Raw genomic sequence first — 25,587 nt, forward strand, 5'->3', positions numbered from 1 at the left:
TAACTCAAAAACGGTTAGGATTTTGATATTGCTGTCGCCTGAAAAGTTGTTTGTTGGGATATCATAAAGGTCGTAACAATATTATTTTGTAAGTGATTTGTGTAGTATGAGTGTAAAAAGCTTTACATGTTGACATGTACCTGTTTTCATTTGACAAGTTAACGAAAGTCTTTGTGCGTACAACTGGCATAAAGTTGCCGCAGAAAGTATGCTGGGGCTCGTAACATAAAGGGTACTTAAGAGGCAGTCTACGATAGAACCATGCAAAATCAAAATTTTATAATGAAGGGTGTAGATTAATGTTCATAGTTTATCTGGATATATCTAAAGTATATTGTTTATTTTATCAAATTTTCATGGTTAAATTTATCTGCACCACTGAAATCCCCCAGATAAGACCATTTCTATTTTTAGCTCATTATTCATAATAAATTTCATGCATGAATACGGCTAATTTCAGATAGTCATTTAAGTATTAAATAGAGTTTAATCATACATGGAGTCAGATTCACATAACATCTGATACAAATACCTTTGATTTGGTGCACACATATTTTTTAATTCATTCTTTGATTTTAAGCTATAGATGATCAAATATTATAATAAGATAGGTAATGTCCAAAACACACTACTTCTCTTAGTAGGATATAAAACCCCAAGAAACGTTTTAAATTTAGAGTTTCTTGGTTCAAACAATAGAATTATCCATAATAAAATATATTTGAATGGGAATTTGGTTGCAAATAAATATTAAGCTTATATTCCGGTGTTTAAATTCGGGATTTTTACAAATTAAATTATCTCCCTTTGTGGAACTCTCGTGTAAAGAAGATAAAGAAGAATGATTGGAGAAAGCCAGATGTCAACAAAATGGATGGTTTGAAATGTAGTTTTGGTGAAAATTGTAAAGAGAAAGCAGATAATATACTTTAGGATTGTAAGAAAAACACTTCAGCACACTTGAGATTTTTTAAATGTACCTCTGAGTCAGATTTTGCACAAATACCAGAATCATCGTGCTGGTGTGCATGGGTTGAGGCTGTCAAATTTCAGCGGGCGTACATTTGCTAAACACAGGCAGGAATATGGAATTCAGTGGAAAAGGAAAAGGAGAACATGCTGTAATTCACTACATAAACAATCTCAATCTGGCACAATCGCGAGTGGAATTACATTCATTCAAAGCCGAGAGATATGGAGGAAGCTGAGCACACATTTTCCAACTGGTTCTGGTAAGAAAAAATTTGCCTTCACCCAATGACATAATTCTTAACAAAGCAAAAATATTTATATAACAGTACTCTTATGTGTACCAGTAAATATTGCTAGGACATACTACATGTATGTATGCATAAAATAAATGCACATCAATATCAGATTAAAGCTGCCCCCCTCCCAATTTGATTAGATATCTATGGAAAAGATATACAGTTCAGTTTTTATAGTGGTATAGTGTTCAAAACTGAAAATTTACTTGTTGAAATACTCATACAAATTTGAAAACCTATTTTTATTATTCAAGGAATGAATTAGTGCTTTTATAAACCCATGCTTGATCTCAATTTCCTTACCCGTTGTCACTGATAAATTATTGTTTTGATTATGAACAAAAACTCTGTTAAATGAACCAACGTTTACGGGGAAATTAATGCATAATGGACACATCGGAATGATGTTTGGAATTTTACCATTAATAGGTGTTCGCAGAAAACGCATTGAGAGAAAACTGTGTCAAGATTAATACAGATCTGAAGGAGGAGTTGAAAGGTGTGTTTTTTACACAATTGATTGACTGAATTATTATGATGTATTCAACTCATAAAACTTTGTTGTACATTACATATGAAACAGAAAATATAAATACAAAGGAGTTGAGGAGTACTTATACATGTAAGAACAAATGTTGTCCAAAGATATTTAGGGGGGGGGGGGCATGCCAGGCCTGGATCTTTCATTTAAGTATTTAAGAGAAAAACAGGTTTATACATAAAAATGTCTTAAAAATCAAAGGGAATTTCAAATGGTTAATGTATTTGTCCCATTAAGATAGCATTATAGTTTGTATTCATGCTAAAAACTTATTTAGCTGGACAACATTAGATTAACTGATAATAACAGTGTCTTTTAATGGATCAAAATCTTAAATCATCTACACTTTATATTTAGTTATTTTACAATATGTCTATTGAGAGTTCAACTAATCAACATTTGGGATATCCAATTGATACTTGTATATGTACATTAGATATTGTGTATGAAAATCAGAAATAAGATTTGGCTATATTTTTGTTAATATATAGACTACATATACATGTACATTACCGGTATATTAGATATACATTAAATGTACTCTTTTGTAGAAATATGCTGTTTATTAGAGAGAACTACAGATTCTGAATTTTTTGACCCTTTTCATTATTGCCGCATGGGTGGTATATATGTTTCTTGAACTGTATGGTTGAATTTCAGTTTTACAGTTCAATGAGTTTAAATGTGATTCAGGCACAAGGACAATGCTAAATGTAGATAAAAGTCACTGTGATCATCTTAGGGATCGAGGTCATTCAAAGATTGGCTGCCACTTGAAATGATTATCATATGTAAATTTTACAATGCATAATTTTTTCTGAAATGTCATACAGTTGTTATTAAAGCTGTCAATGCTTTACATGTGTATTATAGTGGTACATATATGTGTGTATCCAACAGCTGAGTTTAGTCTAATACTTTGAATACATATATTTTAATGAATATACCGGTATATATTTATTTTCAGATTTTGATCTTCTGTGATCTCAGAAAACTGTGGGGTCTGATCAGTCCAAAGATGAAAGAACAGAGCATGAAATCTTAAATGAAGCTGTGAAATTATTGTCATATGGAAAGTACTCCCCTGTAAAATCACACCCATCTATGAATCTTGATCAACTTCAGTATTCAAAGAGAATTGTGATACATGCATGAATTCATATTATTATATTTTCATGTTAAATACTACTCGAAAACCATTGTCAACCTCCGCTTCGCGTCGGTTGACAATGGTGTCCTCGGGGTGTCAATTTCAACTGTTACTCTCCCAAACAGGCATTATTTATATAATGTTAGTCCTCTAATAGCACTACATGTGTATGAATTGATGACGTAAGTCTTTTAATAGCGCTACAGGTATAAATTGATTATTTTTGGCCATTAATAGACAAACATGTATCAATTGAGGATGTAAGCTAGATAATAGCACTTCATTAATGATTTGATGATAAGAGTTGTCTAACATCACTTGTATGAATTGATGATGTTATTTGGCCAAAAGTGCTACATGTATGAATGTTGGCTAGTAGCTCTACATGTATGAATTAATGATGTTAGTTATTTAATAGTGCTACATGTATGAATTGATAATTTTATTTGTCTAATAGTGCTACAAGAAGGAATTGATGATGTAAGTTTGCTAAAAACATTACATAATTAATATATGAATTGATGTTGTCTGTTCTCTAATAGCATTTCATGTACGAATGATGATGTTAGTCCTCTATTAGCACTACACGTATATGAATTGATAATGTTTTTGTACTAATAGCGCTACAGGTATGAATTGATTGTTATTTGGCCAATAGCGCTACGTGTATCAATTGAGGATGTAAACTTTATGAATGATTTGATGATAAAAGTTGACTTATAGCACTAGTGTGAATTGATGGTGTTACTTGGCTAGCTAATTGTGCTATACGTTTGAATTGATGATGTTCTTAGACTAGTAGCGCCACATGTATGAATTGATGAGGTTACATGTATTTGGCTAACAGCGCTACATGAATTAATGATGTTATTTGGCCAATAGTGAAACATGTACATACATGAATTAATGATCATCGTTGTCTTAAATTGCTACATGTTTAAATTGATGATGTTATTTGGCAAATAGTGATTCATGTATGAATTGATGTTGTTTGGTTATCAGTGCTATATGTATGAATCAATAATGTTATTTAGCTTTTAGTGCAACATGTATGAATGATGATAAAGGTTGTTTAATAGCACTACATGTATGAATTTATGATTTTATTTGACTAAAAGATAAGTGCTACATGTGTGCATTGTTGGTGTTTGGTTATTAGTGCTACATGTATAAATTGATGGTAATTAATACATGTATTTGTCTAACAGTGTTAAATGTATGAATTGAAAATAGATGTCTTATACGGCTACATATATAAATTAATGATTTTATTTGACTAATAGCACTACATGTATGAATTGATGTTGTTATTTGGCCAAAAGTGATACATGTATTAATTGATAATAGTTTTCCACTATTGCTACATGTATAAATTGATGATTTTACCTGAACTAATAGCACTACATGTATTATTGATGATGTTATTTGGCTAATAGGGATACATGTATTAATTGATGATGATAACTTTCTAAATTTAAATTAATTGCACATCTCTGTCTTTTTTCGTATGTAACTGAATAATGAATATTTCAATTCACAGATTTTGTATCTTTTTTCTGCAATTAAAATTCTCTTTCCGATGTATTCATTGAAGGTTGAAATTTGGTTGTATTGCATATTTTATTTCATAGCTTTGTAAACAATGGCTTTTCATATTTCATGAAAATAACTGTAATAATTTGGTCTTTGCTTTTTGCTCCATTTGAAGCAAAGGCTCATTACAAGTATTTTTTATAAATGAGTGTTACATGTAGGCTTTTCAGGATTTTTTTTCATATCAGGTGGTTATATGTACATTTTGAAGTTTATAACTGTAACAAATAATCCATGAATATTAAACAGGTTATTTATTAAGTTAAAGATTGTTATTTGCTGTGTTCTTCTCAGATATCATCTTAACAATATACTTATGTTGTAAACTCTGCTCAAAAATACAAATGTATATGATAAAAAAAATGTTTGATATGTACGTTCATTTAAATTTGAATACATGTAACATGCAATCCATTGTTATTGTATTTTAACAGTTTTATGTCAAAGCGGATGCTTATATAAATTGAGGTGCTGTGGGACATCTGTCGATTTTAATATGGATTAATGTACATTGTGATTGAAATACTTTCACCGGTTTAAAATTTTCAAATTTTACAATATTTAACCAAAAAAGAGCTTTTAAAAATATTTGGAGAGGTAAAAATTGAAACCCAGAGCGGGAGTCAAACTCATGACTTACAGATTCGTAGTACACCCTCTAACCCACTGCGCGTCGCTGTTAGGTGACAAACTTAATGGCCCAAGTTTCCTTTCAATTGCAGCCCCCCACCCCCGCCCCTCGACTGAGGGCAATTCATAGTAATTCTGTGTGTTTAATTTTTAAGACTACTTAATTCTCCATTACTACTTGTTTTATTTGGCAAGGAAAATCTAAATAATTATGTAATAGCATTTTTTCTTACCCTAGATAAAAGTGCACCATGTCCACCCCCACCCCCTCCCAAATCCACCCACCCCCCAAAATTTCCACTGAATTTCATTTGCAACCAAATTCCCTCAACCAGATTAAAGACAAATAAAGACCATATAAGCTGACAAAATATTATATTAATTGATGCGTTTTTTGGGCAGTTATGCCAGTTTTAGTGCAAATAGGTCAATTTTGGTAAAATTTCAGTATTTTCATGAAGTTAAGGCCCACATATCTTTGTGTATTGTGTTTAGAAATTTAAATTCCTTATTATTCAGAATACCTATGGGTTTTCACAATGTGAAGAAACGGGTTTCATTCAATTGCAGTGTGTAATATTTCCAGTAAACTAAAAAGAATTGTATGCTGTCTAATTTTTCAAAAGTTCTATAAATAGAACAAGGGGAAAACCCAAGTGCCATCCGTTTCCATAGTTACTGATGTAATGTAATAAAAATCATTCTCATTATAATCAAGTTAGGTTATCATGAATATCTGTGCCAAGTCTCATAAAATTTCGATATACTTCCATTGATAGCCATTTGCATGGTTCTATGGTAGACTGCCTCTTAAGTCTAAGACAGTGCTTAAGTAGGACTTAAGTACATTCTTAGACTTAAGTCCGTAACTAGAAGAGTGCTTAGCTTAGACCATTTACCCAAAATTTAGGCGGCCGGTAGAGGTGACTTAAGTATGTCTTAGGTATTGTTTTCACACATTTAGAAGACTTATTGTTAATTATTTCAATTCAACATATGATTACAGAGTATTAATCACATTATGATATTTACACAGAATAAATATCATAATACTAATCAATATAAAATTTTTGATTTGATTGATATAAATATTAACAGTGGTCGTAATGATCTGTAACATATTCCATAATTCCAGTATGCAAGTGGACTGCTAAATAGGTTGTATACACGTAATGGTCGGTTTACAAGAAGTAACTGCATATATAAACTTGCGAAACTTGAGAAATTAAAAAAGGAGACAGAAACACCCTCAGCGATTTTTAAGACGACGATTGCCTCATTTCAATATATCGACTTAATGAAGAAATTATACCCAGAATACCAGAATTGCCTGCTGCCCAATCCAATTATGTAATATATTTTTTTTTACATAATAAAATATTGTTTAAATAATACTAGTATATGAGTTGCCTTATTGGTGAGGTAAGATGTAGAACAAAAGATAAAAAGAAATCCACTATATAATTATATCAAGTTCTTACGGCCACGCGATATTACCCCACAGGCAATTCTTCGAGAACGTCTAAAATAGTGAATATTCGTCAAAACAGAAGCAACAACAATAACATGAATATATTGCCCGAGATCCATCGCTTTGAGTTTTGTTTAAAATTTTAGGTACAAACGTATATAATTATACTCATGCCTTCTTGAATATTGTGTATGTACATTTACATCTACCCCCATGATGGCATCTAATATCAAAGATGTCATGCACGTGTATCTATAAAAATATGATTTTATTACCAATACATTCAAATTCGACAAAAGAAATGAAAAATACGTTTATACTTTTTAACATAAACATGACTTAGCTAAGACATTGCTAAGTTTGCTTTATGTTACGGAAAAAGACATACTTTAGCAGGACTTATGTAGGTCTTAAGATTCCGCCTAAGTCCTACTTATGACCCTACTTAAGTCAAAATCTTAGCATGCTTTATGTTACGAGCCCCAGGTTTATACAGGAGGCATTAATTTATAAGAATTTTTTTGTTGTTGGAGTACATGCTTTTTTTTTTTAGGAGTTTAAGAACTTTTTTTTTGTTGGAGTACATGCTTTTTTTTAGGAGTTAAAGTCATTGTTGTTAAGTTCTCATAGTGCACAATCATTAAAAACGGCAATTGGAAAACAAAACATTCTTTTTCTTTTCTATTATACCACAAAATATGGAATTAAAAAACTCTATGCATTGCATTTTAGTTATTAACTCCATGCATTTAAAATCTACCTTGAATCAGAGCTGTGTGTGTGTGTACCATTACGTAAGCTCTCCCCTGCCCGCGGCCGAGAAAATCGGTTACCATGCTCGCGGCTGGACTACCTAGCGGTCAGCGGTTATCTAATACACGAGAGCTGTGTCTCTCATATACAGTAAGAGTTTATTTAGCCGCGAACTCAAGAATTGGTTTCGTTTTGATTACACATAATTTTTTCATGGATTAAACGATTGGGTGTCAATTAAGAAATCGTTCAGTTAATTAATAAAAGCAATGTCATTCTCAATCTAAAGCAATAATAGACACAGATCAATTGTAGGTTTTAAGTTTAAAATAAATAACTTCTATTTGATAGAGTATGGTCATTATACTGCAAACTTTTCAAGTCTTCCTGGGTTCTGAGCTGTGCCTGTCTGTGCGTTGTACATATACCTTTACGTAATATATCCTTCGCCCACGGCCGATGAGATCAGCCACGGCTGCACTACCTAACGGTAATTAAGCGGTTATTTAATACACAAGATTCTCACACCGCGACGCACACTTACATGCATATGAACGTGTTTGAGTTTATATAGCCGTGAAAAAAGGAACTGTTTTAATTTAATGCTATAAAAGTTTGTCCATCTTGTATTTATTCAACTGAACATTTGAGTGTAAATGAATATTAATGAGCGATATTACTCCAAATCGAAAACATCGTAAGACATAAATTAATGGCTCGTTTGTTTATGTAAAATATTTTAGAAACTGCACAAATAATGTTTTAAATCAATCCCCCCCCCACCACACACACACACAAATAGTAAACCTTTAAATGATGATCATCCCTCGCACATGGCTGAGGAGAACCGGCGCGAGTGGACAAGTAATCCGCGGTCGGTTCGTGTTCTTCTACATGTACCTTATCACGCGTTCATGTTTCATATTTTGCACGGACACAACTATATTTTATTATGTTTTCAACTATTATATTCGTTTAAGATGAAAAGATAAATTCATTAAACTTGTACATTTGTAAAATTATAATCAAAGTTCCATGTAACATGTTTGCGGTAGGTGCTAGCACGATAAAAAGATGTCCTGAATTGAGGCATTCGATGATTTAAAAAAAAAAATTCACATGAATTTTAAACAACTTTAGATTAGATTCTATCAGTCACATATTAATCACTTCTGTAGTTTTTCTACATGGTCGTTCGTTTCTTTGTAGAAGCGAACTCATTGCTGCCCCCCTCCCGCCCCGCTGACAGGAGCTCGCGCTGGATTTTTTTAATTGTCAAAACGATATCAAGATCTATTGAAAATCTTTTTTGGTGGCTTCTTCTCATGTGTAACATTTTGTTTCACTTCCCCACCCGTTTGTTTATTCGGTCAGTCTGTGTAAATTCAATCGCCACGTGCGACCGAGAATCTTGTGTCACTTCAGCGCACAGTTGGAATGGTGTTTTACATAAAATAACAAATAATAAAATCATCCAGAAAAAAAGTTACCGTAACTCAATAGTCAATACCAAAAATAAAATCCGTATGATTGCTAACTGAAATCGGTTTTTCAGTATTCGGCGGGATTTGATTTTTCTGCTAACATTAGTATTTTTATTGGTTTCAGAGATTACGATGTAAAAACACAAACAGTAAATACTACTGATATTATTTACATTGATAATGTTTAAAATTAAATTAGTCACATTCGTAAGATAAAATGTTCTACGAACAACCGATTATTTTTTTCCTATGTCGTATCATTCGCGCGTAAATAAGTATGTTATGTACATATATATACATGTTCCTCAGAAAAAATTCAAATGATTACACAAAAAAGAAAGTTATAATTAGTATTTCGGAATTTTTTTCTGAAAGTAATTTCACATTGTATTGAAAAGAACAAGAAACAAAAATGATTTAAATCTTTGACTCAATATTCGTATATATTACCGGCGCTTCGTACATGTGTAACGGCGTACAGTGTATAGATTATTATAATCTGTTCGAATTAAGTACCATGCGTAAAGATTCCCATAACTAGAGCAGAGCTCGTGGCAAAGCCACGAGTAGGTCTTCCGTTGTTGCTTCGAGTTGAAAATGTATATGAGAGAGAGAGAGAGAGAGATTTAACTGATTAATGAAGTAAATTATTGATGACGCAGATGAGTGAACTATCTATCAACAATAGTTATAGTATAAAGTGACAAATCACGGTCTATAGTATGTCCCAAGTTATTGCTTCCATCAATTTTTGATGATTTTTGATAAAAATACACATACCTATGAAAGACACACAACTGAAATTGATGAAAGGGAATATATCCAAGATATCTTCATTGAACAATTTTCACTCATAAAATTTCACAGGAACGAAAACAATTTTCTTACGGAGATTTATAATGGAAAATGTTTACATCTTTTCTCCATTCGGAAGTACTCGGGATACCTCGCGCAATTTTTTAACGTTATCATCCGGGCTTATTAATGGCTGATGCAATGCAAAATCCCCGTAGACTTTCAATATTGGGATGTGTATTGAAACCTGAAGCGGTAGAGTGGGCGTTTCAACACATATAATCTGGACATTTTTCATATAAGTGGATGAACGTAGTTTGATCACAAAGGTATTTACTATTATTGAAATATCAAGCAAAAAGTGGTGGAAGAAAAAACTCGGGACATGTTATAGTATATTTTATAAATTTATGAAACTTTGAAGTGTTTTGAAATCCTTTAACCAGGGAACAACGATGTCTATATATAGATCAGTAATAGGATAAGGTAATGTCAACCATCGAAGACTGTACAAATATTTAAGAAACTGTTTATATTACAAGTGTTACCGTTAATAATCAAACGCTTCAATGTACTTCGCTGTAACTTAAACGATCATGTTTTGATAAGCATATTTATTTATTTACATCGATAACTCTTACTGAGACCATTTGCCTTTGTACAAGCAGCACACATAACCTCGGACATCGGGTGTCTCCTGCACTTGGCTGAACCTGTCAATCAAACTCTGTGTATTTGTTTTCAGTCTCTTTTTTTTTTTGTCATTAGCCAATGGAAAATTAATGACTTCAAGGTAATCGGAATCAGTATTTGATGAAGCATACAATTTAAATGACATAAAATTTATTAATTATCTGAAAATTATTTAAACCACTGTTAACGGAAAACAAAGAGTCTTAGAAGTAATTAACACACAGGGATTTGCCTACAATGTACACAGTCATGCAATTACTAGTAATTATTATGGGAATCTTTACGCATGGTATTTAATTCGAACAGATTATAATAATCTATACACTGTACGCCGTTACACATGTACGAAGCGCCTGTAATATATACGAATATTGAGTCAAAAATTTAAATCATTTTTATTTCTTGTTCTTTTCAATACAATGTGAAATTACTTTCAGAAAAAAAAATCCGTAGTACTAATTACAACTTTCTTTTTTGTGTAATCATTTCAATTTTTTCTGAGGTACATGTACAGAACATGCTTATTTATGCGCGAATGATACGACATAGGAAAAAAATTATCGGTTGTTCGTAGAACATTTTTATCTTACGAATGTGACTAATTTAATTTTAAATATTTTTCAACATTATCAATGTAAATAATATCAGGTGTATTTACTGTTTGTGTTTTTAAATCGTAATCTCTGAAACTAATAAAAATACTAATGTTAGCAGAAAAATCAAATCCCGCCGAATACTGAAAAACCGATTTCAGTTTGCAATCATACGGATTTTATTTTTGGTATTGACTATTGAGTTACGGTAACTTTTTTTCTGGATGATTTTATTATTTATTATTTTATGTAAAAGCACCATTCCAACTTTTACTCAATTACATAACAATTGATGACCTGGGGCTATATATGTTCCGAGCTGTGTGCGTTGAAGTGCCACAAGATTCTCGGTCGCACGTGGCGATTGAATTTACACAGACTGACTGAATAAACAAACGGGTGGGAAAGTGAAACAAAATGTTACACATGAGAAGAAGCCACCAAAAATGATTTTCGATAGATCTTGATATCGTTTTGACAATTGAAAACATTCAGCGCGAGCTCCTGTCAGCGGGACAGGAGGGGGGGGGCAGCAATGAGTTCGCTTCTACAAAGAAACGAACGACCATGTAGAAAAACTATACAGAAGTGATTAATATGTGACCGATAAAATCTAATCTAAAGTTGTTCAAAATTCATGTGAATTTTTTTTTTTAAATCATCGAATACCTCAATTCAGAACATTTTTTTTATCGTGCTAGCACCTACCGCAAACATGTTACATGGAACTTTGATTATAATTTGATTTTTAAACTACCTTGTACGCTATCTATATATCAATGCTTAATCAACTGTACAAGTTTAATGAATTTATCTTTTTATCTTAAACAAATATAATAGTTAAAAACATAATAAAATATAGTTATGTCCGTGCAAAATATGAAACAGGTACATGTAGAAGAACACGAACCGACCGCGGATTACTTGTCCACTCGCGCCGGTTCTCCTCAGCCATGTGCGAGGAATGGTTTACTATGTGTGTGTGTGTGTGTGTTTGGGGGGGGGGGGGGGGGTTGATTAAAAACATTATTTGAGCAGTTTTTAAAATATTTTACATAAACAAACTAACCATTAATTTATGTCTTACGATGTTTACAATTTGGAGTAATATCGCTCATTAATATTCATTTACACTCAAATGTTCAATTGAATAAATACAAGATGGATAAACCTTTATAGCATTAAACTAAAACAGTTCCTGTTTTTACGGCTATATTAACTCAAACACGTTCATATGCATGTAACTGTGTGTCGCGGTGTGAGAATCTTGTGTATTAAATAACCGCTTAATTACCGCTAATTACCGCTAGGTAGTGCAGCCGTGGCTGATCTCATCGGCCGTGGGCGAAGGGTATACTGGTATTACGTAAAGGTACATGTACAATGCACAGACAGGCACAGCTCAGAACCCAGGAAGATTTGAAAAGTTTGCAGTATAATGACCATACTCTATCAAATAGAAGCTATTTATTTCAAACTTAAAACCCACAATTGATCTGTGTCTATTATTGCTTTAGATTGAGAATGACATTGCTTTTATTAATTAACTAAACGATTTCTTAATTGACACCCAATCGTTTAATCCATAAAAAAATTATGTGTAATCAAAACGAAACCAATTCTTGAGTTCGCGGCTAAATAAACTCGTACATGTATATGAGAGACACAGCTCTCGTGTATTAGATAACCGCTGACCGCTAGGTAGTCCAGCCGCGAGCATGGTGACCGAGTTTCTCGGCCGCGGGCGAGGGAGAGCTTACGTAATGGTACACACACACACAGCTCTGATTCAAGGTAGATTTTAAATGCATGGAGTTAATAAATAAAATGTAATGCATAGAGTTTTTTAATTCCATATTTTGTGGTTTAATAGAAAAGAAAAAGAATGTTTTGTTTTCCAATTGCCGTTTTTTAATGATTGTGCACTATAAGAACTTAACAACGATGACTTAAACTCCTAAAAAAAAAAGCATGTACTCCAACAATAAAAAAATTCTTATAAATTAATGCCTCCTGTATAAACCAGCATACCTTCTGTGGCAACTTTATGCCAGTTGTACGCACAAAGACTTTCGTTAACTTGTCAAATGAAAACAGGTACATGTCAACATGTAAAGCTTTTTACACTCATACTACACAAATCACTTACAAAATAATATTGTAACGACCTTTATGAGATCCCAACAAACAACTTCTCCAGCGACAGCCATATCAAAATCCTAACCGTTTTTGAGTTATTAAGCAAAAACTTTTAGGGGCTCTCGGCCTTTAATTTAAGGGGCCAGCCCTTTTTTATTTGTGTCAAATGAAAGCCCTTGATATTCTGCACAACTTTTATTCGACATGTTTTAACAAATTATTTTTTGTTTAAAATTACAAAGGAAAATATGACTAAATTTTCGCAGTCTTCCGAATCTTGTTTTTTAACTCCCTACCTTTTCCTAAATAAGGAACGAAATCCAAAAACAAAAACCGATGTATACATGTTATTCAAATTCGTTAGATTCCCATTCCCTGCTATCATAGTCTCGGAGCCTTTGTCTGGAAACCAAAGGCCCTAAAAAAAATTAAAAGGGGAATAACTCGTTAACGGAAAGGGAATTCTAACTTTTATGAATTGATGAAGATAGTGTTTTGTAAAGTCCATTAGCCCTGAAAATTTAAGCAAAAACCGTTCAGAAATGAGCACGATATGAAGCCTCAAGGTTCGCGTCTAGGAAGAAAAAAAAAAGAACTAGAGCAAAGATCGTTGCAAAGCAACGAATGGGTCTTCCGTTAATGTTGGAAGTAAAGCCGAAAGTTCCTGTAAGAAGCAGAGCTCTTAAACCAACAACAAGAGTAACTTAAATAAAAAGATGAAAAAATCGAATTTTTCCTGGTACGACTTAACAAAATCCGAATGATTTAAAGTACGAATGAACAAAAACCTTTCTGATTTCAAGAACGACTTGACAGAAAAAATCCGAATGTGTTCAAGCACGACCTAACAATTATTTTTGGTACGAATTAATTTTACTTTGAACATTACGCTATTTTTTAAACCAAGACGCGGAATCAAAATTTCCGGAAAAATCAATTTTTCAACCCCGATATCTCTGTAATGCATTGTTTGATTTTCAAACGGATTTCAGATTTGAATTCACCATGGCAAGTTCTATAAGACTGTAGTATTGTCTTTTTTTGTTAAAAAAAAATGAAAATTTCCAAAAATTGGAATTGCTTCCGGTTTTGAGCAAAATTGATGAACAAAATTCTAATCCCCCCAGTACATCATAGAATTGATACATCTATCATCAGTAAAAATTTCAAAGCGATATGTTTAAAGTTAACGGAGATTTCTTCCGGACAAAATCACTTTTATTGAATTTTAAAAAGGCCGCCAAATTTGAACGGAAGTGATGTCAATGCTGAAACTTTAACATCTTGGAGGCACGGAAACTTTACAAAAGCTATGAAAATTTCATTGAAATCGGATGAAAACTTTTTGAGATATAAAGCCGAGAAGGAGTCAGAAAAAAAATTAAAAATAAAATAATAATAACTAGAGCAAAGCTCGTTGCAAAGCAACGAGTGGGTCTTCCGTTCATGTCGGAAGTAAAGCTGGAAGTCCTGTAAGAAGCAGAGCTCTTAAACCAATAACAAGAGAAACTAAAATAAAAAGATGAAAAAATCGAATTATTCCTGGTACGACTTAACAAAATCCGAATGATTTTAAGTACGACTTAACAAAAACCTTTCCGATTTCAAGAACTACTTGACAAAAAAATCCGAATGTGTTACAGTACGACTTAACAATTAATTTTTAGGTACAAGTTAATTTAACCAAGAACTTGATACTACTTTCTTAACCAAAAAAGCGGAATCAAAATTTCCGGAAAAATCAATTTTTAAACCCCGATATCTCTGTAATCCATCATCCGATTTTCAAACGGCTTTCAGTGTTAGATTCAGCTTAACAAGCTCTACAAAACACATTTTCATTTTTGATTCGATCAGAAAATTCATTTTTTCGAAAAATTTGTTTCACTTCCGGTTTCGACCGGAAGTGACAAAATACATTTTTTCGGTCAAATGCCATAAGTAAATCCGCAGATTTACAATCACAGAAAGTTTCAAGTCTTTATAAACAACCGTTTACGAGAAAAGTCATGGACAAAATCATTTTTTGAAAATTTTTAAAATTACGTAACTAGAAAACGGAAGTGATTTTATGATTGAAACTTTAAAAGCTTCAAGGGACAAGCATTTAACATAATCCCTGAAAATTTCTTGCAAATCGGTTTAATAGTTTTTGAGATATAAAGCAAAAAAGAAGTCAGAAGGAAAAACAAGAAGAATAATAATAATAAAAAAAAACAATAGAATAACAAGAGGGTCTTCCGTTGAAAACGGAAGACCCTAAAAAGAAACCGAAGAAAAACAAGAGGGTCTTCCGTTAGAAACGGAAGACCCTAAAAATAAGAATAATCTTATCCCGCACAATAATAGAAAGGTCTTCCGTTGGAAACGGAAGACCTTAATAATTACTAGAAATTGCAGGACTGTGTACATTGTAGGCAAATCCCTGTGTGTTAATTACTTCTAAGACTCTTTGTTTTCCGTTAACAGTGGTTTAAATAATTTTCAGATAATTAATAAAAATTTTGTCATTTAAATTGTATGCTTCGTCAAATACTAATTCCGATTACCTTGAAGTCATTAATTTTCCATTGGCTATTGACAAAAAAAGAGACGCCTGACCATCCAATGAAAACAAATACACAGAGTTTGATTGACAGGTTCAGCCAGGTGCAGGAGACACCCGATGTCTGAGGTTATGTGTGCTGCTTGTACAAAGGCAAATGGTCTCAGTAAGAGTTATCGATGTTAATAAATAAAAAAAAATCTATGCTTATCATAACATGATCGTTTAAGTTACAGCGAAGTACTTTGAAGCGTTTTATATACTTCAGAAAAAGTTTCTACCTAATGTTTTGACTAACCTTTGTCCAATCAGAACGTAGCTGGGCGGAGTAAAGACATTGCCGCTCGTGACTTGAATGAGAGAAAGAAAAGAGAGAGAGAGTGAATTGAGAAAATTATAAGTGGTGCCGATAAAGGAATAATCATTAGTTATAAACTTGCAAACATATTTATTAAGGTCTGTATATAAAAATTACATGTATTTCCTATATTGTATAACTTTAAAGAGTTTTAAAGAACGATAGTGAAAATTTCTTTGGCCGCGCGCCTTCGACAACATGCACATGGATAAGAATGACGTAGCTTATATCCAACTAAATTTCCTAGCATGGAGTCCGAGATTACGGACATTAAATATTTTGAAATGCGAACGAATCATCACTTATGAACATGATGACTTTAGATGTAGTGTAAAGGAAAGGCAACGAAGGCGTATGCTTAGTGGAAAAGTAAAACGTCTAAGGTAAAGAATGTTTCACACTGAGTAACCATGAAGAAAGTTTTTATACAAAGTAAATTTACAACCTATGTTTAATTCCAGGAAGATTCGGCAAACTTTGATTTGATTATTAACGGTAACACTTGTAATAAAAACAGTTTCTTAAATATTCGTACAGTCTTCGATGTTTGACATTACCTTATCCTATAACTGATCTATATATAGACATCGTTGTTCCCTGGTTAAAGAATTTCAAAACACTTCAAAGTTCATAAATTTATAAGATATACTATACTTTGTCCCGATTTTTTTCTTCCACCACTTTTTGCTTGATATTTCAATAATAGTAAATACCTTTGTGCTCAAACTACGTTCATCCACTTATATCAAAAAATGTCCAGATTATATGTGTTGAAACGCCACCTCTACCGCTTCAGGTTTCAATACACATCCCAATATTGAAAGTCTACGGGGGATTATGCATTGCATCAGCCATTAATAAGCCCGGATGATAACGTTAAAAAATTGCGCGAGGTATCCCGAGTACTTCCGAATGGAGAAAAGATGTAAACATTTCCCATTATTAATCTCCGTAAGAAAATTGTTTTCGTTCCTGTGAAATTTTATGAGTGAAAATTGTTCAATGAAGATATCTTGGATATATTCCCTTTCATCAATTTCAGTTGTGTTTCTTTCACAGGTATGTGTATTTTTATTAAAAATCATCAAAAATTGATAGAAGCAATAACTTGGGACATACTATAGACCATGATTTTTCACTTTATACGATAACTATCGTTGATAGATACGTGTAGATCACTCATCTGCGTCATCTATATTTTACTCCATTAACCAGTTAACTCTCTCTCTCTCTCTCTCTCTCTCTCTCTTTCTCTCTCAAATTAAGTCACGACTGGTAATGTCTCAACTCCGCCTTCTACAATCTGATTGGACAAAGGTCAGTCAAAACATTACGTAACGACTTTTCTGGAGTAAATGCCTATTAAACGCTTCAATGTACTTCGTTGTAAAAGTGGTTTAGGTTTGTTCCAATAGAAATCATGTTTTGCTAACTGTATTTAATATTTTTATGTAAAGCGAATTTTAATATTGTATCAGTACTGAAACATCGTATAAAAAAGTCATTTTTTAATACATATACCTTTCTTTTGTTTGTTAAAAATTAATTCAATTTTGTAAAAAGATATTTAGGTTTAAAAAAAGGGGTTTCGACGGAGGGGCTCTAACATTAGTTCTCGTCAGTTTATGGAAACCGTTATTCATAGTTCCTTGAACATTCTTGTAGATTTTTTTCATGAAAATACCTACATGTACAAAAGAGTTTTGCCAATCACAAACATTTTAAAGTAATGTAAAACACGGGCGCCATTTTGAAACAATTAATTTTAAATTGTCAGAGAGTTCCGAATGAAATCTGATGAATGTTTCACGCGGTTCTCGTACGCTTTGCCCGAAACGATTGTCACGCTTTGCCCAAAACGCTAAACGGTTTACACGAAACGCTTCACAATCACACGAAACGCTAAACGGTTTACACGAAACGTTTCTCGCACGTAAGTCGCACGTTTTTTGGTGTAGTAGTACGTTTCAGGGTCTGTAAATTTTGTCATCACGCAACAATTCTACACTTGCACATAGTTTTCAAAAATTTAGAAATATTTTTAAATATTAGAAATATTTTTAAATAAAGAAGTTATCTTAGAGATGAGGTTACGTGTTTTGTAGGCGGGTTCGGTTTTTAAATCAAAGTACTGATGTACTGACGGGAGTTGATTTTATCGAATATTATTTATTTTAAAATCAACGATATGCTAGTTTGCTTGGCAAGTAGTTTATAATCTGCATTTGAATTATGCACATTTTCTAAATATGAATTCTCTGACTTTTCCGACAAGAATTTCGAGAAAACCTCTAATGAATCATGTTGTGTAATATTTTAAAATAGAATTGATTTCATCAAACTATGTTTTGGTATTCCAAATATTTCAAAAATTGTATGGATCCAACCAATAATGAACTCTAGACTCGTTCAACCAGATGCTCGGCTGTCTCCGTCAATCTCCGACAAGTAAGAGATACCAGGTCATGTGATAGCTTGATGATGCGACCTCTAAATATAGACCGACTCTCTACTTGCCAGAGATGTAAGGAGACAACCGATGGTTGAACGAGACTATATATTGAACTCTGGCGTAGGAATACACACGACTACAAAAAACTTCTAATTGTTCGTACCATTTAAAATCTGACTATTTCCAAGGTATTTATAAATAAGTTTCCTTTAAAAAAAAATGCTTCAGCGTACATAACATCGACTTTATCGATTATTTTCAAGAACTAAGTCTTGGCAGCGGCGATTATTTGTGCTTAGGTGCACACACAGTTTCAATTTCGGTTTGCTAGAGTAACTGCATAGGAGAGTTGATTAAAATCAACTCCCAAAAACACAATTCCTGACATAAATCGTGAGTACATGTAACAATGCTTACTACCCTCTGAAAATTTAACTCGCCATTAAACATCTCATTTTTAAAAGAATGTTTGAAACGATTACATAAACTGTGTTCGACAGATAGTTTTCCTAAAACATTTTCTTTCTTTCTTTTTCAAAACACGTTTTATATACAGGCTTTCAATCACAACACATTTTTATAACAAAAGCAGAACTGAAAGTTTAGTCATTATAATTTATTGACACCATATTCCATACATTTTCAACTCGCAGCAACAACGGAAAAAATACTCGTGGCTTTGCCACGAGCTCTGCTCTAGTTTTTTCTATCATTGCATTTAATATATCCTAAGATAAAGATCGTCAAACAGAATTTTTCAGTCCAAGCTTTGACTGCTCCTGTAAAACATTTAATATTTAGTATAGCTAACAGGATGAAGTTAAAAGATGAACCCTTTGTAACTTCAATCATAAAGTGCAACAGCAATCTATTGTCTTGAATTGTCCTCAGTAGAAAGAAATATGATTTAAATATATTAAGAAAAATAACTGGGGAAAATCATATGTTTATAAATTTATACACTTAAGTGTCCAAAATTATAAAGATTTGTGTAATCTGGGGAAATATCTCTATTCAGCTTTTAATAACCACAACATTATTCCATAAATTGTTTTTTGTTATGCATGTAATTCTGTGTCTTTATTTCGTATCTGACATTGTATCATGGCAAATGTCTATAAATATATAAAATTCTATATATATTTAACTTATTTAATATGTTGTTAATAATGCCACAATATAATTTTATATTGAGAAAATAAAGAATGACTCTTGTATACATGTAGTCATTGAATTTGAACCTGATACTGAGCATGAACCTGTAGATATGTTAAAGAGTGTCCTATATTTGAAACATTTGCAAAAACTCTTTCTTAGTCTTACTTTTTTTTTTAAAAAGTAATGGTAATGGTAATGCATTACTTTACTCATGTAATGGTAATGTAATGCATTACTTCAAGAAAATCAAGTAATGGTAATGGTAATTTAATGCCCAAATTCATGAAGTAATGGTAATGTAATGCATTACTTTACAATGTAATTCGCCCAAAGACTGATAGTCATATAGTGTAAATGTAAATAATGTTTAAAAACCATCTTCTTTTCTTCTGCTGATAATGAATAGATGGGGTGTCAAAACGTGGTGGGGTCGAACATTGAACCCTATGGGAAAACTCGTATACTCTATTGTAAATGGTTATAACTTGAAAACGGACAAAGATAATAATATAGTGTTTTCAGAATCATATATTAACTGTTACAGGCAATATATAGGGTTTATTAGATCTGACCCAGGGTTGTCTCTAAGACCCGGGAGGTGGGGAATTCCCCCACCTATAATGCCTTAATTACCCGGCTATTTTTGCATTTCAAACACAATGTAGCTATAAGCAAGACCCCCAGACCCCTCCTTCTTTTTCATTACTCCTTCCACTCCAATGTTTAGAGACAACCCTGTGACCCCTGGGGTCATCCCCACCCCCAGGAATAAAAAATGACCATATATCTCAGAAACTGTTAGAATCCTGACCCCTAAACCATATATATTGTTGTTCCTGTGTTAAGGAGCATCAAATGGTATGTAGGTCATGGGGGATGGTCCTGACCCCCCTCAAACAGGAAGTGCCCAAATAGCTTGAAAATGGTTAAGATCCCCACCCTTAAACCATGTATATTCTTGTTCCTTGTGTCAAGTGGCATCAAATGGTATGTAGGTCATGGACCCTGGGGGTGGTCCTGACTTTCCTCAAACAGAAAGTGCCCACGTAACTTGAAAATGGTTAAGATCCCCACCCTAAACCATGTATATTTTTGTTCCTTGTGTCAAGAGGCATCAAATGGTATGTAGGTCATGGGTCCTGGGGGTGGTCGTGACCCCCCTGAAACAGAAGTGCACGAATATCTTGAAAACAGTTAAGATCCCCACCCCTTCACAATATATATTCTTCTTCTTTGGGTCATGTTAGTTCACCTGAGGAGTAAAGGACCCCTGGGGAACATCATGAAACTTCAGAAATAAAAAAAATCAAGTTCTAAATCTTTTTGTCTGTATGATAAATAACGCTGGTACTGATTTCAGCTATTCACTGGTTTTTATTTAGAGAATTGTATATTATTAAATAAAACCTATAAGTACAAACACACTCACACTCACAAACAGTTGCACAATTCATACGCAACATCGCACAGTTATTTAAAATATTTGAATAAAATGGATTAAAAGTAATTTACAATTAATATATTTCAATTACAAGGTAACGAAAGCTTAACAGGTATCCAGAACTATGAGTTTACAAAATATACAGTTCAGGCAACGCGGATCCCATATTGGCCCCCGTTACCGTCACGTTATTTTTATCGTTCCCGCGATACACCATTGCGAATTTTGACTGCGGTATAAATTGCGACCGTGATGACGCAGCGACGGTGTGATTTACCGTTATTTCTGCTGCTGCTAGTTGTTGTTACTTTACCTGTACTGTACATTGCAGGCAATGCGGGTCTTGTAAATCCACATCAAATATAAGCAAAACAGCTGCATTGTAAATAAAGTGTGGTTCATTTAAACAATAAAATGCTTTCTTTGGTGATTCATTCGGGATATGAAGGTAGTGACATTGCAGAAAAAATACATAACCCGCGTTGATTAGGAAAAGCAAGTAAAATTCACTAAATCACTGTTGATGTACGCAAGTAAGTTAGCTAAAAGAAACAGCCAAATCGTCTCCTGTGAGACTTTGAGTCTGACATCGTCATGACTATTTCGTGCAGTCCGTGATTTTTCCTAGGTCGCTATAGGTTTGGACCAATCAATAAACAGGGCATGTCGATATCTGTCCTGTCATTTTCTTGTCAGTTTCAGCCGCTGTAGATTTCGACCAATCGATAAATGGGGCGTGTAGATTTCAGTCTGGCTGTTTCTATAGAGCTATTAATTAACTATAAGTTTCCGTAAGAAATAGAGGGAATAATACTTGGGGGATGTAAATATATTAATATAAAATTAACAAATTATATTTATGAAATAGAATTTCATGAAATTGGAAACTACATTCGAATTACTACATAACCTGATTATTACGCCGTTAAATTTTGTGATGTGTAAATAAGAACCCATATCTTTGTATTTGACATACTTATTTCAGGCCAAAGTTTTTATTTTTTTTGGTTTACAATTTTTGGTTACAAAAATATGCATCGGGTAGTGGAAAAATAAAGATAATTTGAAATCCTGACTGATCTTATAATCCAAATAGCATTTAATCTACTCTATATATTAAAAAGTAAAAAAAACCCACAGGCTTCTTTTGAATTTTATTTTCCATGAATGATGATCACTTTCTATTCAATTTCAAAGCATTTCGAACTTTAGGCTGAATGCCTCTTGATATGCAGTTAAAACAAATGGGCCGGACAATGCTGTAATGTTTATTCGTCTTGCACAGTCTGGGATGTGCTGTCCACCTCCGTGTCGCCACAGTAAAAACAAAGCAGCTGAAACTTGGTGGTGATACCTGCAAGTAGAAACAGTTAAATACTACTTAAAGTGATTAAAGATTTAAACATTTGGACTACATGTATATATTTATTCAAGGTGTAAGACATAATTTCTGTGGATCTAGTAATATTTGCTTTTTATCATATAAAACCGATATTAACCAGCAGAATAGGTCGTTTCCATCTCGGCTGCACACTCAAGTCCGTCCTTGACTACAACAGTCTCATGATTTCTATGACCGTAGGGGAACAGCATAGATCCACAAGTATAGAGAAGGTTATCTTGGACCACCTCAATATCAGTAACCTGTTGTCTGCTGAGGCGTTCCTTGCAATAAACAACTCTACGTTTTCCACAGAGACAGCACATGATGAAACTGCGAACTTTACCTGAAATCATTATATTTTATAGAAAAATATCTAAAAAGACAATAATAATACATGAATTTAATAGAACAGTACATTTTACCTCCTATCAAAACTCCTTTGTGTTTTTTGTCATTTTCTGTTATGGTTCCTTTATCACTGAGACCAGGACAATCCCTGTCTATTGCCTCAATGCCCAAGAGATCCTCAAGAGGTTGGAAAGTGCCATCAGGACCTTTAGTGGGATCAGGCAACCAATGAAGTGGCTTATCTTCTGGTAGTCTCTTTGGGTTGAGAATGCAATACCAGCAATCAGCAGCATCACATTTTTTTATCTATTAAACAAGTGATATCATAATAAAATGACGAATATCCATTTAGAGAAATGTTTTAGAGATGTATATGTATATCATTTATCAAAAATAAAATTTAATTTCACGTGTACCTGGAATGAATATTGCCATGCTCTGCAATGTCTTTCTATGAAAGCCTTCAACTTTTTTGGTGCATTTTTCTCTTTTGTATCTATCACACTACTAGAATCTTTTGCATCTTTAAACAAATCCAGGACATTACTAATATTCATGATCTCTTCCAATGTTACAGAATCATGTACAACTGCAGGTCTGCCATGTAACTTGAGCTTTGAAAATCTATGTTTCAAAAGAGAAAGGGTAGGTTTTAGGGACTCTTCAAGTGCTGATTTGACATTTGGTTGTCTCTCAGAAAGGTCCCTCAGTTTTTTTAATGTTGATGCAGGTTTAACCATGTATTTATATGTTGGCATCCATGGAATTTCTTTGCAGGCATACATTTTGTAGACCCAGATTCAACAGGCTCGTGCAACGCTCAGCTTGATAATTGAAGCTGTGAAAGGTTGCAGTCCTAGCTGCATCGAGAAGGTCCAAGTCAAGTGCAATAAATGAAGCTATATATGGGCAAGTTTTACACTCTCAAAGGTTGTTCTATGATCTGGTCCTCCATCAGTGTAGATAAAGAGAATCGGACACTCAAGGGAAAGTCCATCAGAACTTCTGGTATTCCTCAAAATAGATACGCTTTCAGTTGCATGGCATTTAGGACTGGATGGTGTAAAAACCTTACCCTTTACAATGACATGAAGAACATTATTGTAAAAGCTGTCATCTTTACACTGAGGTAGCTCAACATCTAGCAGTACTGATGGCACTGCACCATGAATGTGGCAGTCATGGTCAAGGGCTGACAGCTTGGCACCCTCCGGTATCAAAGATTTGTTATGAGCTCTAACACCTGTTGATGTCGGTGAACCAGGTTCACCTATAGACTTGTCATCTAGGCATACTAAGGTACAATCTGTACCCAACTTCACTGCCATTTCCTTCATCATAGATTATTATGCCTTCTCTCAGTTTGTCACTGTATATTCAATACTCATCTATTTTCGCATAGTATTAAAGGATTTATATAGCGTAAGCATACTATGCCGAAATAGAGCACGGCAAATGTTTTCAACGAAAATCTTTCAAGCGTCGACAGCGGGATTCGAACTCACGACGCTAAAATCATTCCAGCTTTATGCCGAACGCGTTACCGCTACGGTAATTAGCCGTTATTATTACTAACGGTATTTATATATATAAAACGTAGATATATACGACTTACATCAAGCAATTAAAATAATTCATTTTTCAAAAAACACTTCATTATTGACGGTAATTTTAAAATTAAAGTTTCTTATAAACTTTTGAACAAATTGATTGAACATTTTTCAAAGAAATTCTACATGAGAATCACAAAAACGCTTTTTTAAATGACGCTTGATAAAGAATGTACAAGAAAAAAATTCAATGAGATTTCGTCTGCTAAACATTTCTAGTTTTCTCGGTAAGGCCAAACGTCTCTCATTTCTTGAAAAGAACATAAACCTTTGTTGACTTTTTATTGTACAACAACTTGTTGCCTAAATAAACAATCAAATCAATTGATTAATTTGAAGAAAATAAAAACGCTTGCTTTTCCAGTCATTATTTTTAGGAACTTGTCAACACTCGAACGTCACAGCTACTTATAGCAAAGCTCGTCAGTATATTCAACAGTCGGCATAATAATAACAATAGTGTTGTGTTGTGCATGTACTATGCCTAAATAGTAGTCAGGGTTTGATACATAGTGCACTCGACTCCGGCTCGTGCACTATGTATCAAACCCTGACTACTATTTAGGCATAGTACATGCACAACACAACACTATTATATAAATAGAGATTGAAGGCATAAGATGCATACTTGACTTTAAAACGGCCTGTGTAGCATACTGCTGATCTCACAAAAGCGTTGGAGGGCCAAAAATTCAGTGATAACCATGACCGGGATGGTATATTTGATCCTGCAGGCAGCCTTGCAGCTATAGTTTCTCTCATATCCTGGCAGCTAATGGCTAAGGGCAATGTACAATTTATCAGAGTGACGCCTCTCTTGAACAACAGATACCTCATCTAAATAGACGTCTAGGGCATTCCAGAATGGGTCCATTGATGCGTCTTTGGGTCTGCCATTATTTTTTCTCAAGTCATAAAACATTTCTGGTGCATCAGCTTGTAAAAGGAACTCTAAAACTCTATCATCAACTGCTCTTTCACCACTTGATACAGCTGCACTAACATCACGTGTCAGGAATCTGTACATATGTCGTAAGATAGCATGTCAACCCGACTAATACATGTATGTGTAATTTAAATACATTTGTATTATTAAACTAAAGATCAATTTAATGAGTGAATGTAGAGAATGAGAGTGTTTAAGTAATATTTTAATTGTATATGATTATAGATCACCTAGC

The 25,587-nt window shown here is 33.4% G+C and overlaps 1 protein-coding gene and 1 pseudogene across 1 annotated transcript; one reads left to right on the forward strand and one right to left on the reverse strand.

Annotated features, from left to right (window-relative positions):
• The first annotated feature begins 244 nt into the window (after positions 1-244).
• Positions 245-2,449, forward strand: LOC128191780 (uncharacterized; annotated as a pseudogene).
• A 19,788-nt stretch (positions 2,450-22,237) lies between these two features.
• Positions 22,238-23,581, reverse strand: LOC128191789 (uncharacterized). Its single transcript, XM_052864091.1, has 4 exons — positions 23,213-23,581; positions 22,940-23,102; positions 22,871-22,882; positions 22,238-22,791 (listed from the first exon to the last, which is right to left on the reverse strand). Exons 1-4 carry the CDS (start codon positions 23,579-23,581, stop codon positions 22,559-22,561), a joined length of 777 nt encoding a protein of 258 aa, XP_052720051.1. The 3' UTR covers positions 22,238-22,558.
• Positions 23,582-25,587: the final 2,006 nt, after the last annotated feature.

Source organism: Crassostrea angulata, chromosome 1 (assembly GCF_025612915.1).
Source record: "Crassostrea angulata isolate pt1a10 chromosome 1, ASM2561291v2, whole genome shotgun sequence".
NCBI lineage: Eukaryota > Metazoa > Mollusca > Bivalvia > Ostreida > Ostreidae > Magallana > Magallana angulata.